Raw genomic sequence first — 13,192 nt, forward strand, 5'->3', positions numbered from 1 at the left:
TAAAAGCGGGTTCTTCAGTCAAAAGTTGCAGAGTTGGCGGGCGCTGCGGAGGCCCAGATTCCCACAGCCATAACGGGTCGGGCGTGAGCCTCTGATTTTTAGCTGGGTTTGCCCCAAATAGTGGTAAAGGCGAGAGGCGTGAAAGCCATTTGCTTGTCGTTTCTGAAAGCTTCCGAGCCTGCGGGCTCCTCTGGGGGAAATCTTGCTTAGGGAGTACCCTCTTCATTCCAGTGCAGAAGCTGCAGCACCCCAAAGTAAAATTCCTCGTGTGTCTGAAGTAAGAAAGCAGTAGGGTAGAGATGGGGGAAGAGACGTTGCTGTGGCATTCAGTTATTTTTTGGACAAGGTGTGAAGTTCAGAACAGGGTTAGGACCAGCATAGACACTAGTCTGCCTCTGGAGGAGACTGCAGCTTATAGCTAGAAATTCTCCTCGAAACTGTCAAAACGGTCGTGTGTGTGCTTAAGTTAACACTTACTGTGACCCAAAGCATTTATTATTGCCATGGGATGTTTGGTGGTGGTGAAGTTGTATGTGATTTAGGCTGCAGCCAACGTAAAGGACCGAAGGAAACATTAGCACCACAAAAACCTCATTTGAAACTTTTTCTGTGCTTTCATCTACCATAGCAGCTTACAGAAAGGCAAAACTGGCTTAGTTTTTGCCATGGTTTTTTTAAGAGGTGTTCGAATTGCCTTTTTCAAGTATGGGTTAAAATGTAAACTGTAACTGTAACAGAAAAATAATAACAAGAAACCCTGATTTGTGTTGATGATACAACATGCAGTTCTCTGCTTTTCATGACTGGAACATTTGCAATGAAAACTTTTCTACAGGTTTGTGCTCCAAGAGGGAAATGGGTATTTGCAGTGATGCAGTCCTGCCCTGGAAGAGGTCTCAGATCTCTCATATAAACTTAAGTTTAGAAACTATGATGACAGAGGGCAGAATCAGCACTGTGTGACTGGGGCAATAACCATATCATGCAAATATTGACAAACTGTAATTTCTGCAGGTAGCTCTTTGGTTTAAATGTTTATGCATCCTAGAATCTTACATAGGAAGAAAAATCCGATTGCTGTTTTAAGAAGTAACACAGGGTTATTGCTAAGGAAGTTCTGCAACCTGCTGACAGTTACACAGGTGCTGTTGGCCCTTAAAACTACCTGGGTTTTGAGCTCTGCATATATTCACATGTTTTCCGTGATACTGAGTCTGTAGCAGCTTGGGATACCTAAATACTAGAATACTAGCATATTCCTCCCCCCCCCCTTTTTTTTTTTTTTTTGAACATGCTTGTCCTTCCCGGTGTCTCAGAGCGAGAGTGCGCACAAACAAGAGAAACTGAGGAATTAGTTCCACACGAACTGCTATAGTGTACACAGTAAGCAAGAAAGGAGGTAATGGGGAGACTTGTGTTCCTCTAGCTTTTATTATGTCAATTACAGTTTTGGAAATGGAAAATGTGAAAGTCTGCAGGTAGCTAATTGTGTTTGTGGAACCACTGTGCAGCAGCAGAACTTCACATCTGTATGTCCCCTTCTTTTAAACTAAGACTTTTACAGAGAATAAGATGTTATTAGCTTACTATGCTTAAATATATGACATCCTGTTTGCTAGGATGTGTATGCTTTGCTTCATACTGAGCAAAATGTAAATTGTCAAAGGTTTTATCCTGGGCTTGATTGATCCCTCAGGCCACTGTGGTCAGAAGTGTAAATTTTTATCACTGGCTGTGTGTCGGGGAGAGGACTGTCGCTAGTCCAACGGTTGCATCAGGGGGGAGGGTGCACCTCAATTGATTTGAGATGCCTAAAAGCATGGAGGTTCAAATTAACATCTCTGTTTTTATAGTAAATTGCCTTTTCTCATGTGATAGAATTATACCACAACAAGTAGGTGAGGGTAGACTTACTGTTGTGAGAGGCAGGAAAGGGAAAATGTACAAGTATTGTGTTGAAGGGTCCTTTTTTTTTTTTTTCCCCAGGAATAAATGTAAGGAATCTTAAAATTTTGTCTTTGTTCTATTCCTCAGATTTTGAAGCAAGTTTTATTCGCCTGATTGACAAAGTGACCAATGGCTCTCGGATTGAAATAAACCAAACAGGTGAGATCTGTTCTCTCTTCCTCCTCTGTTCTGGTCTTCCAGGCTGTATGAGTTGCTGCAATGAAATCAGAGTTTTGGCTTGACAGAAGTACGTGTTCAGATAGCATTGACTGACAAGACCAGAAATAACCAAGCTGAGAAGTTTTGTAGTAATTGATCACCTGCAAGAAGACCAGCACTCCACCATAATGCAGAGAATTAAGCAAACTGTATTCCTTAAGAATTAAAATTAGTATTTTGTTTGGTATGCAGGATTTTGTAGTGGAGGAAGGTCCCTCTGAACCAGAACGTATTTTTGTAGAAGGCAATGTTTGCCATCTACAGAGGCAAACTTCTGAGCCAGACTGCTTGTCTAGTGACCCTCAGAAAAGAGTGTCACACCCCACTCAGAAAAGAGGTGGTGGGGGTGGTGGGAAGTGACTCAGATTCTAAGGTGACACATCTTTCAAGGTCTATACAAAAACATTAATTAGATCCCCACAGTGATTAATATATGTCTTAACTAGGTCCACGATAAATTGTGGCAAGCGGTAAAACAAATTATGGCAAGTCGTGAGGTGCACCTTGTGTTACTGAACAATTATAAGGGAAAAGAGAAAACAGAGGCGGGGGGGGGCAGGGAAGAGAGGGAGAGAAAGAGAGAGAGATAAAGAGATCACCGGTCCTGATCTCCAATGGGGGTCTCAGGTTCATAGGAGTGCTCCTCCGCGTGGATTCCCCTTTGTGGTACTAATTTTCCCCTTTTGTATTTGCGGTAGCAGTACAACCCACTGTACAGCTATGCTGGCAGTTTTGTCTCAGGTTCCACCCCCCAGGTTATGTATAGCATGATCTGGGTGGAGAGATGAGTGCTATAGTCATATGTTTAGCGTGATCTTGATAATCTTCATTAGCATATGCAGCATATTTCGTGGATAATGAGGCAAAGGTCATTCATTGGACACAATGCCCCCAAAACCAGACAACTAACAAGCTTCAAAAGTTGACCACAAAGTCCTGTCTTCACAAGATTTCTCCCCGCCCCCCAGACTCATCCTGTCTTATTTAAAGTTTTCTCACCTGAGTCACACAAGAGGTAAACAAATGTTAGTGTTACCAGTTCTTTGAGCATAAGGCCTAGTTATCCAGACTCCACATTATGCAGCCCTCCACATTATCCACCCCTTGACTATAGCTGTATCTCAAGGTGCTTGTGAGTGCTTGCAAGTGTTTGAGACATTCTTCAGTGAAACTCAGAGGGCCTTCCCCCCCTCTCCTTATCTCTTCAGGATGCTTCTCTCAGTCTTTGTTTGGGGAGTTTACAAATTGGCTCTTACAAAGGGGTTGGTTTGAGCGAGAAGCATCTCACATAAAAATCTCATCTGGTTCTTATCCTCATCTTTATTTTTTTTTCCGAAGGATTTTAAGGGTTATGGTTGGTCAGCAGAGCAGATGAACTACCACCAGATACGCTGAGACAGTGATGACCTGGTGGCCTGGTGAAGATTTATCTGCTGTGGAGGATAATAATTGCTTGTATTGATATTTTGGGGATTGCTAAGAGTTCCTTGATTTTTGGGGAGGAAGGGAAAGGAGAAATGATGCACCAGACAGACAGACGCCCATGCGTTGGCCGTTTTATTAGCTGCAGACGTAGAAACAGCCTGCTGGAAGTGCTACCAGCTTTCATAAATTGTTCTTTCTCCAATTTGCCTGTATAACTAGCTGCAAAGTGTCTTTATGTTGTAGTGATGACCAGTGTGCTGACAGTGCTCTGATTTGCTTTGCTTTATTGGTATCTTCCCCAGGTACTACCTTGTATTATCAGCCCGGTCTTCTGTACGGAGGCTCGTTGGAACATGACTGCAGCCCCAGTCGCGGTATTGGCTAAAATTTTGAAAATATGCTCTGCTTGGCACCTTTCATGAAACATCCATTGAAGATTGTCCTGAGGGGAGTAACAAATGATCAAGTAGATCCTTCAGTAAGTAATAAAATTTAAGTACCAGAGGAGTATTTTTATTTTTTCTCTGGAAAATAAAGGAAAAAAAAAAAGATTAAGAAGAAGTTTCTAAAACATGTTGCATTTCTGTGATCTCTCACATCCAGAAGTATCCAGTGTTAATGCATCTGCCAGGAAACTCTCTGAATCAAACCAGCATCTGCTAAACTGCTGCTTTTCTGCATCACACTCCAAACTGCAGTTTATAATCCACCTTTTCAGTTCTGTGCTGCTTTGGTCTCCTCCCCTGGAAATTCCTTTTAAATGCAATGTGAGGCCCTGCCACTGGTTTGCTTCTCCTGTTCTCTTAAAAATTAGATTTTTTTTTTTTCCTCCCACTCCGTGTATGTATTTACTGCAAAAAGAGAAAATTTTCTTTAAAATTTGAGTGTGACAAGGAAGGAATCTTTCTCTTCTGTTAGGTGCTGGACATAGTTATACCAGTGCTGCTGTGAAGCCACTTTTCTATTAGAAACTGAAGTCACATGGCAATTATGAAATTACAATTGCAAAAATATGTTAGAACTCTCTCATTCTTCTGAAAGATGCTAGAAGGCATGGTAGATCAAACAACAATGAAATGCTTGCCTTGGTTTCTACTACTGCTGATTTACAGTCCTTTGTTTTAACAGTGTTGTTACAAAAATGCGCTGTGGTTAACACGGGATTAAAACACTGAAGTAATGGTTAGTGGTTATGCACTCCTCCTCCCCCCTCCAAAAAAACCCAACAAACATAATAGCTTTTGGAGAACAGTGCTGCTGTTTACCTTTTGAGTAGTGATTGGAGATTGTCAGTTTTCCTCTGAATAGACTAAGGAAACATTGTCATCTGAAAACTTAACCAGTTTAAATGAATACTAATACTATTAGGTATAATTGCAGATATTAGACGAGCTTCCAAGTCCTGCTGGTATTTATGGCTTTTCAACTGTGCTTCTCTTCTCATTTGAAAAACTTATTCTCTCACCTGTGGCTCTGCACAGGTGAGATGCACACGAGTCAAAGGATGATTGTAGCAGGTTATACACAGCACTGTCAAAAAAAAGGAAAAGGAAAAACCTTCTAAAATGAGAAGCATGTTTCTCTAACTTTTGAGTCACCGTGATTAGAAGAACTTAATAGAAATGATAAGTAGTAAGAATCAAAGAAGTCTCTTTTGGTTGACTGCATCTTTTTAATCATGCAGGAGAAATTCTTGAATGATTTGGAGACAAAGAGCAGTCCAATGTTAGTGTTGCTTTCAAGTAAGTTTGGATGCTCATCTAAGCAATTCAGTCTTGATTCTGGAAATTATCCCTTTTCAGGCATCCATCACGTGGGCCAACAGAGTTTAAACAATTTTAGTTGAAATGGGTGTGAGAATTTGAGCCAGTTTGTTTGTGCTTGAAGGGGTCTTGCACTGGCCAAAGCTCAGACACAGAAGTGTGTTGGCATGCATCAGCTGACCACAGTACCTGCCATGAAGTTTCAGTAAAATGCAGATGTGCGTGCTAAGGAGTTATATCTGAAGTTCATTGTGCTGTAGAAGCACAACTGTAGTTGCTGTGACTCAGCTCATGTGTAGTAACTTTTTAAGTGGCCATAACTGAATAGCGATTCCTAAAACTGGTTTATGTCTGTTTAACTAGCCTGAGTAAATATTAAACTTTGTGCCGACCAATAAACTACTTTAAGGAGTTTTACAAGATGTTTTGTATATCATATGGTTCTGCAGGTTGCTGAGACTAAAAGCACAAGTTTAAGTACTACCCTGAGTGGTTTATGGGCTTAAGTAAATGGAAACTGGGTCTTAAATTGATTTGAGCTTTTACTAGGCAGAAGGTGTTTAGAAACTAGGTGAACATTTATTACTTATGCTTGCCTGAAAAGGGATGCTTGAATTTGTCTATTCATCTGTACGCTTTCTGGCTTTCCAAGGAGAAGGGGAAGGGCAAACCAATGTAAATACCTTATGGGTAGTTTAAAATGGGCAAGTTTTCCCTGCTGCTCTTCATGTAAGAACCTCTCCGTCTCAACTTAGTAGGTACAATAGCCAAGACACCCACTTACCATCGTTGGAGAATTTTTACTCTTTTTCTTCTAAAAAGCCTTATGACATTTTGTGAACGTGTCTATTTTGGAGCTAGATGAACTCTATGGGATGTATCCTTGCATGAGTGCCCTCAACATCTGTCACCTGCAGACAAATGTACAAATCCATATATGTGTGTTGAAACATATATGTACATATACACACATATGATCCTATAGCACCCTCTTTGTGCTTGAAAGAAGAAGGTAGTCCTGCCCATGCTCCGTCCGTATCTCCTTCTTTCAGCCACACAGTCCTGCGTACTCCAGTATCCTGGACACTTTTCAGAGCCATTCCTAAGCCAGTCCAACTAACTGTACCCCTGCATTTTCTCATGGAGGCATCCACAGGTGAAGCAGCAGCAATGTGTGTGCAGCCAGAGGAGTGGGACCTTTCCCTCATGGTAGCGGTAAGCAGGTAGGCTGACCCACTGGGCCTTCTGAAATCCACTCTAAGCACTGAGCTCTCAGCTTTCACACAGCCTCAAAAATATCTGTTGGATGTGATAGCTGTGTTGGGACTTTGAGGTTGCTCTCTGCTGGAGACCACCTTGTCGGTAGGACAAGAGGGAACGTGGCAGATCTGCTCTGGGGAGAGTGGAATTGGTCAAGGTGAGAGGAAGTGAGTCACTCAATGAGTGAGAGGGATATGATTTTGCTCACACTTGTTGGGAAGAGACGTGGCTTTGGAATACCAGCCTGAACCGGCCACTGGCAGCCTACATTTGCATTATATTTTTCTGCACAACCGCTGGTGATACCTGACTGTGGATAGCCTGTGGGACCAGCTGTGGGGGAATGGAGTATAGAGTTGAGGTAGTTTCAGGTTTTTCTGTATAGAGACCGTGTATGTGGGGGGTGTCTTTATAAAGTGCCTTTTTGAAGGGAATGGAGGTGGCATGCAAATAATAGCTTTTATTTTTCTTTCCTTCTATACATGTTGTAATTCTGACAGATATATAGTGCTACAGTAACCTGTTTTTAGAATAATCGTTCTTAATGTTTGGGTTTGCAAATGTTGAAGTTTTTTTACAGCTGTGCCGTGGGACTTCAAACAGAAATTATTTTCATGCTGGCATGAGACTAGCATATGAAGTTTTGGCTTGCCAGCAATCATCTTCAGTTTTAATCCAAATTCAGCAGTTGTCTGTAATCCCAGGAAAACAAAAAAAATGCTGACTTTTCTGTCTTTTTTTTTTTTTTTTTTAACTTGCCAAACTCTGGTTTCGCTCTTCCCACACCCTGAGTCTAGGTTCTTGTCCCCAAAACACAGCTCTGTATATATGGCAGGGATAAATACTCTTCTGTGCAGCACTAATGACTACACAGGCCAGCTGATCCTTGCCCCTTTGCTAGGTAGCCATGTGCTGTAGGGTGAGCGTCTGGGTTTGGGTTGGGTTTTTTTTTCAGTTTTGCACTAGCTAATAGATTCTGCAAATCACTAAAAGTTATTTTTCTTTTGTAATCATTGTAGATTTCTTTAAAGGCAAAAGGGTTGTATTTACAGCGGTTTGTGAACAAGCAATGTCTATGGGACTTAGCAAGTTGTTGGCATTTGTGGTGAGGTATGCCCTTGGTTGTATGATGCATTTGCCTTGGTACAAGTTGGTGTTGTGTTGTGTGCTCTGGCAATGGAATAACTGCCTTTCAAGGGGAGCTGAAGAACGGCTTTATGGCTGAGTATAGGCAAGAGACTAGAAATACAGTTTTAGGTCTCAGTTCTGCTACCATCTTGTGAGTTCCAGTCAAGTACTTAACCTCTCCTGCCTGAACTCCCACTGGTCCGCTAAGCAGAACAGCCTTTTCGACTTCTTCAAATACTGGCGATTACCTTCACTATTTAGGCTGCAAATTTGGAACAGAGACAGTCTCTTATTATGTGTCTGTCTGGTACCTGATAAGTATCATGCCTAGAATTTGTCTGAGGACTAAAAACTATGACAAGTCTTGAAATTTTTTAAAACAGACAAACCAGACCCAAAATTGATCCAGCTTCCTAATGCTGGCATAATGTGCTTTCTCCAGAGATATAGACTTCAGTCCAGAACTGCAAAAGTGGAAATGAAGAAGGAAAAGGGAGTTCCTAACCTACACAGTGAAGCTTTTCTTTTTTTACTAGTATATTTTGTTTCCCAAGTGTCCTGGTTTGAGTGACACAGGACTAATTTATCTTCTAATACTTGCGAAGACTGCACTTTTAGAAGACTCTAGTGCCTGAATTTGTGAAAATATTTACTTTATAGGCAGCTATGGTGTGTGGGTTTCGAGGTCTCACTGTTTTGAAGCTTGCCAGGGATGAGGAGGAGTGAGACCCAGGCACTTGACAAAAGCTAACCAACGGGATTATTTTATACCATGAATGTCACATTCAATATAAATTAGAAAGTTTGCTGCAAAGTTCTCTCTCTCCCTTGATGGCGGCCATCCTGAGAACTTCTCACCCTGGTGCCAGACCCCTGAGCCCTTCCCTTCCTCCCGAAGCTGTAGAGCTCGCAGTGTCCCACATTTGCTGTCCACTGCTGGGAGTGCACAGCTTCCTACTGATAGAATGGGCTGAGTATAACCTTTGCATCTTTTCTATTGGTATCAAGATCCATGTTGGTTCTTTAGTGCTATTAATGTTAATTATCTAGTCTTATTCTATTAAATCCGTTTATATTTCAACCCCCGGGTTTCCTTGTTTTTTCCCCAATTTCCTGGGTGGGGAGGGGTCATCGGGTGATAGAATAATTGTTTAAACGACAATGAATAGTTATGGGTTTCTCAAACGATAAAACTAGGGGAGAAATATTGTATAACTTTAATGCCAATTAAAGATCGGATCCAGATCAGCATGTTGGAACTTCTAACATGCACATGTGTCTGTACATGCATGTTAGTAAAGGTTTTTGCTCTAAAAGTCAAATTTGTGTGATTACTGAATACTACTGAGGGGCTGAATTAAGCTAGACTGGCTATAAAAAAAATATAGACTATATAAATATAAAAAAAAAAAAATTACTTAGAGTGGGTTGTTTTTTTTAGCAAAGATATTCAAATACTGATACTACCATTAAAAACAACACCACATGTTTCTCTGTGAGAAAGGAAGTATGTTGGCCAGCAGGATTTGAAGAATGAGAACTGCAGCATACACTTGTAGCTGCTCAGGTAGCTCTAACACGTTGTTCACAGCTTTGTAGGTGAGGTATGCTCTGCTACTTTGTCCATGGCTTTCACTGTCCGCCAGCACAGAGAATGAAACTCAAGAATTTTGGATTCTGGCTGAAGGCATGGGAAGCAGGGTACTTTTTTTCTGCCTCCTCAACTGCTGTCTGCTGCATGCCTGTTTCTTTCACCTGAATTTAGTTCCTCTTTGGTCATGCTTTCCTGGTCCTGTCTCTCGCAAGCTGCTTGTCTTGGGTAACTCCCTGTGCTGTTGCTCCGCTAAATCATTTTTGTCACCTTTGGCAACGCTACTGAAGTTTCAGCAGAGGAAAGATCACAGTCATTGTTGTCTCAGGTCAGCAATTAGGAGGAGCAATGGCAAGGAAAATCCTGCTCAGACCTGGATCTGGCAAGCATCTGGCTTAAAGGGAGTATGTGAATGATGTGTCACCCACTTCAGATTCTTCTAAGTATTTCAACAGAAGTTCCCTAGAAGCTTCTGTTTCTCGGAAATAGATGAAAAGAAGTTCTTGACAAAAGGATGAGGTTCTTCCTGCCAAATCAAGGGCCTGCTCCAAAATGCAAAGGTTCTTGCAATCATCATTCTTTTAGCTGTAGCAATTTTTTAGCAACAACAGAATAATTTTTTGAATGTCTGTGTTCAGAGAAACAGCTGAGCTGTTTTAGCTGAACCGTAACAGAAATAAAAATCAGGCTGAGGAAGAAATCTGGAATAAGAAATTCCATCTCCCATAATTTATTCTAGCAAATTTTTTGAGTAATGAGATGCTGTGGTAGTCTAAGGGTAGCCAAAGCTCTCTATGCTGTATTCCCATGTCTTCCCATAGAATACCTAGTATGGAGAAGCCTTGTCTTTGTTACACACCTCATAATGCAATGACTTTTAAATTACTGACTTCTGTACTTCCAATAAAGAGTCTTCTTTTTTAATTCTGTGTTCTGTAGGTTGATGTCCTTAAGGCTACAGCTCTACCACTGCTGAAGAAGTTTGGAATTGATGGTGAAAGTCTGGAAATCAAAGTAAGAGAATTTACTCATTTCTAAAGGAAAACGTTTCTAAAATTGCCTCTTGTTCTTAGCATGTTTTAAATGGCATGCCAGCTACGTGGTGACTGAAGATGTGGTAGAAGAGAGGTGCAAAGGCTATGGGTAGAGAGGGTAAAGAAAAGGTAGTGACTTTTCTTAGTCTCCAAGATCTTTGCAAGCTAAGAATACATTTTGCTTTCTCGTTCCTCTTCAGTTCATTTAATTTCTTTTTCCTTCCACTTGCTCTTCCTGACCCGTGCTTAAGGCTAGGGAGTAGTAGTAGGATCTTTTGCCTCCTTCACTGGGAGAGAAGCTGGATCTGTGTTTGGGGGTCATTGAGGTTTGCTTCCAGTTTGGAAAATACAGGGGAAAAAACTTTTCTTTAAAGACTACACTCTTCACAGGCCCTATAAATCTGGATGTAGAATATTTTTTTTTTTTTTGGTTGGACACAGAAACTATAGCCTTTCTCACTTAAAACGTGTGAAGGCCCTGTCTGCATTACTAGTCTTTGCTTGCTCTACCAAGTTCTGCCCGTCCCCTGCCCATGGCCCAGCACCCCATGTCAGCCCCCTGACCCCACTGTCAGCCCTTGCTCCAGCCACCCCACAGCACAGCCAGTTCCCAGCTCCCCGCAGCCCTACCCTCCCTGGCCATGTGCCACCTGAGCCAGACCCACCCATGGGCCCACGTCACATCCCCATCTTTGTGGACGCTGGCTGGGGCAGTGGGACACCCTTGGGCTGGCGTGGCCTGTTTGTGGGAATGAGTGCATTCTGGTCCCCCGTATACATACCAAGCATCACTTCCAGGCTCTCTTCAGCAGTGAGGTACAGATTTGCTGTTAGAGACTGGTCTTAAGCCAAGGTCGCCTTGCTGCTAAAGGTGTTGGGGTTTTGTTTGTTTGGTCTGGGTTGGTTTTGCATTGAGAAGCCATGCCCTACTGTACTGGCAAGAGAGGAGGAAAAAATAAATCAATTTTTGCTTATAGGTTTGGTGCAAAATCCATTTCTGCCTTTAGGATGCCTTTTTCTCGCCTCTGTTCATGCAATACCCCTACTAATAACATTTTATTATACATGAAATAAAAGCTATCATTTTTGAGTGTGTAAGTACATTCTTTGTGCTCTTTACTAACCTGCTTTTTTTCCTCCATTGTTGTTTCTAGATCAACCGAAGAGGAATGCCTCCCAAAGGGGGAGGAGAAATAGTGTTTTCTTGCCCGGTGAGAAAGGTCTTGCAGCCTATTCAGTTCACAGACCCTGGGAAAATCAAGCGCATCAGAGGAACTGCGTATCCTTTTTTCTTTTTTTCTTTTTTTTCTTCTTTTAAAGGAGTTTGCCGTAAAAAAGTGAATCCCCCAACTTGAAGTTGCAGAAGTGGCGAGAAACCTAATGAAGGCAGATGTAGGGTCCTGCACCTAGGGAGGAATAAGCCCAAGCATCAGTACAGGTTAGGGGCTGATCTCCTGGAGAGCAGCTCTGTGGAAAGGGACCTGGGAGTCCTGGTAGACAACAGGATGACCATGGGCCAGCAATGTGCCCTGGTGGCCAAGAAGGCCAATGCCATCCTGGGGTGCATCAAGAAGAGTGTGGCCAGCAGGTCGAGGGAGGTCATCCTCCCCCTCTACTCTGCCCTGGTGAGGCCACATCTGGAGTATTGTGTCCAGTTCTGGGCTCCCTGGTTCCAGAAAGACAGGGAACTGCTGGAGAGGGTCCAGCAAAGGGCTACAGAGATGATTAGGGGATTGGAGCATTTTTCTTATGAGGAAAGGCTTAGGCACTTGCGTCTTTTTAGTCTAGAGAAAAGAAGACTGAGGGGGGATCTTATCAATGCTTATAAACACTTAAAGGGAGGGTGCCAGGTAGGTGAGAACGGTCTTTTTTCAGTGGTGCCCAGTGATAGGACAAGAGGTAACGGGCACAAACTTGAACATAGGAAGTTCCATCTAAACAGGAGGAGGAACTTACTTACTTTGAGGATGGCAGAGCACTGGCACAGGCTGCCCAGAGAGGTGGTGGAGTCTCCCACTCTGGAGACATTCAAAACCTGCCTGGACGCCGTCCTGTGCAACCTGCTGTAGGTGACCCTGCTCTGGCAGGGGAGTTGGACTAGATGATCTACAGAGGTCTCTTCCAACCCTGACCATTCTGTGAGTCTGTGATTCTGTGAAGTGCACCCATGTTGCTAGGCATATATCCAGATAACACACGGTGACATTACACAGAGGGATGACACAACTAGACTTGAGGACCGTGTCTCAAAACTACTGTGTTTTCAATACTGCTTTTCAAAAGGCATCTGTACACAAGTAAATAAATCTAAAACTGAACAGCACTATTTAAAATCTTTTCAATAGCAAGAAAAACATAAAACAGCTTCCATCACATAATGTAGCAGCACTAAAAAGTATCTCACCTTGTGTAAATCCGGTAGTAACAAATGTAGCTTTGTTACACATTGAATAGGTGGCATCTTGGCTGTTAATGAGTCTAGAAGAATGTTGGGTGGGAGCTTAACTTTTAGTTCAGTTTACACCTCAGTGCACACGCATGAAATGAGCTTTTTGTTTTGTTATGAGAAGATTGTTAGCTCTTTGCCTTCAGTAGTACCATTGGAGGTGGAAGTGGAGGAGGTTTTACTTCTGCACAAAGATAAGGGCACAAAATATTGTTGGTTTTGGGTTTTTTTTTTTTTGCAAACAACTGTATCTAGTTAATGTTTTGGTCAGGGTTTTTTTTCTTTACAGGCAAGGTATACTAAAGGTTGTATTTCATGAACTTCTGTGCTCTCTTGGGCATTTGCCAACTTGTAGTTTGATTTGTGATTATGAATTTTA

At 42.2% G+C, this 13,192-nt stretch overlaps 1 protein-coding gene across 1 annotated transcript in view; it reads left to right on the forward strand.

Annotated features, from left to right (window-relative positions):
- The first annotated feature begins 2,027 nt into the window (after positions 1 to 2,027).
- Positions 2,028 to 13,192, forward strand: part of RCL1 (RNA terminal phosphate cyclase-like 1) — a 26,862-nt gene continuing 15,697 nt past the window's right edge. Inside the window, exons 1-4 of the mRNA XM_009890654.1 lie at positions 2,028 to 2,106; positions 3,894 to 4,069; positions 10,273 to 10,347; positions 11,522 to 11,646. Coding sequence (XP_009888956.1) covers positions 3,989 to 4,069; positions 10,273 to 10,347; positions 11,522 to 11,646 — 281 coding nt within the window. The 5' untranslated portion in view covers positions 2,028 to 2,106; positions 3,894 to 3,988. The remainder of the gene's footprint in view (positions 2,107 to 3,893; positions 4,070 to 10,272; positions 10,348 to 11,521; positions 11,647 to 13,192) is intronic.

Source organism: Charadrius vociferus, unplaced genomic scaffold (genome assembly GCF_000708025.1).
Source record: "Charadrius vociferus isolate BGI_N301 unplaced genomic scaffold, ASM70802v2 scaffold188, whole genome shotgun sequence".
In the NCBI taxonomy this organism is placed as follows: Eukaryota; Metazoa; Chordata; class Aves; order Charadriiformes; family Charadriidae; genus Charadrius; species Charadrius vociferus.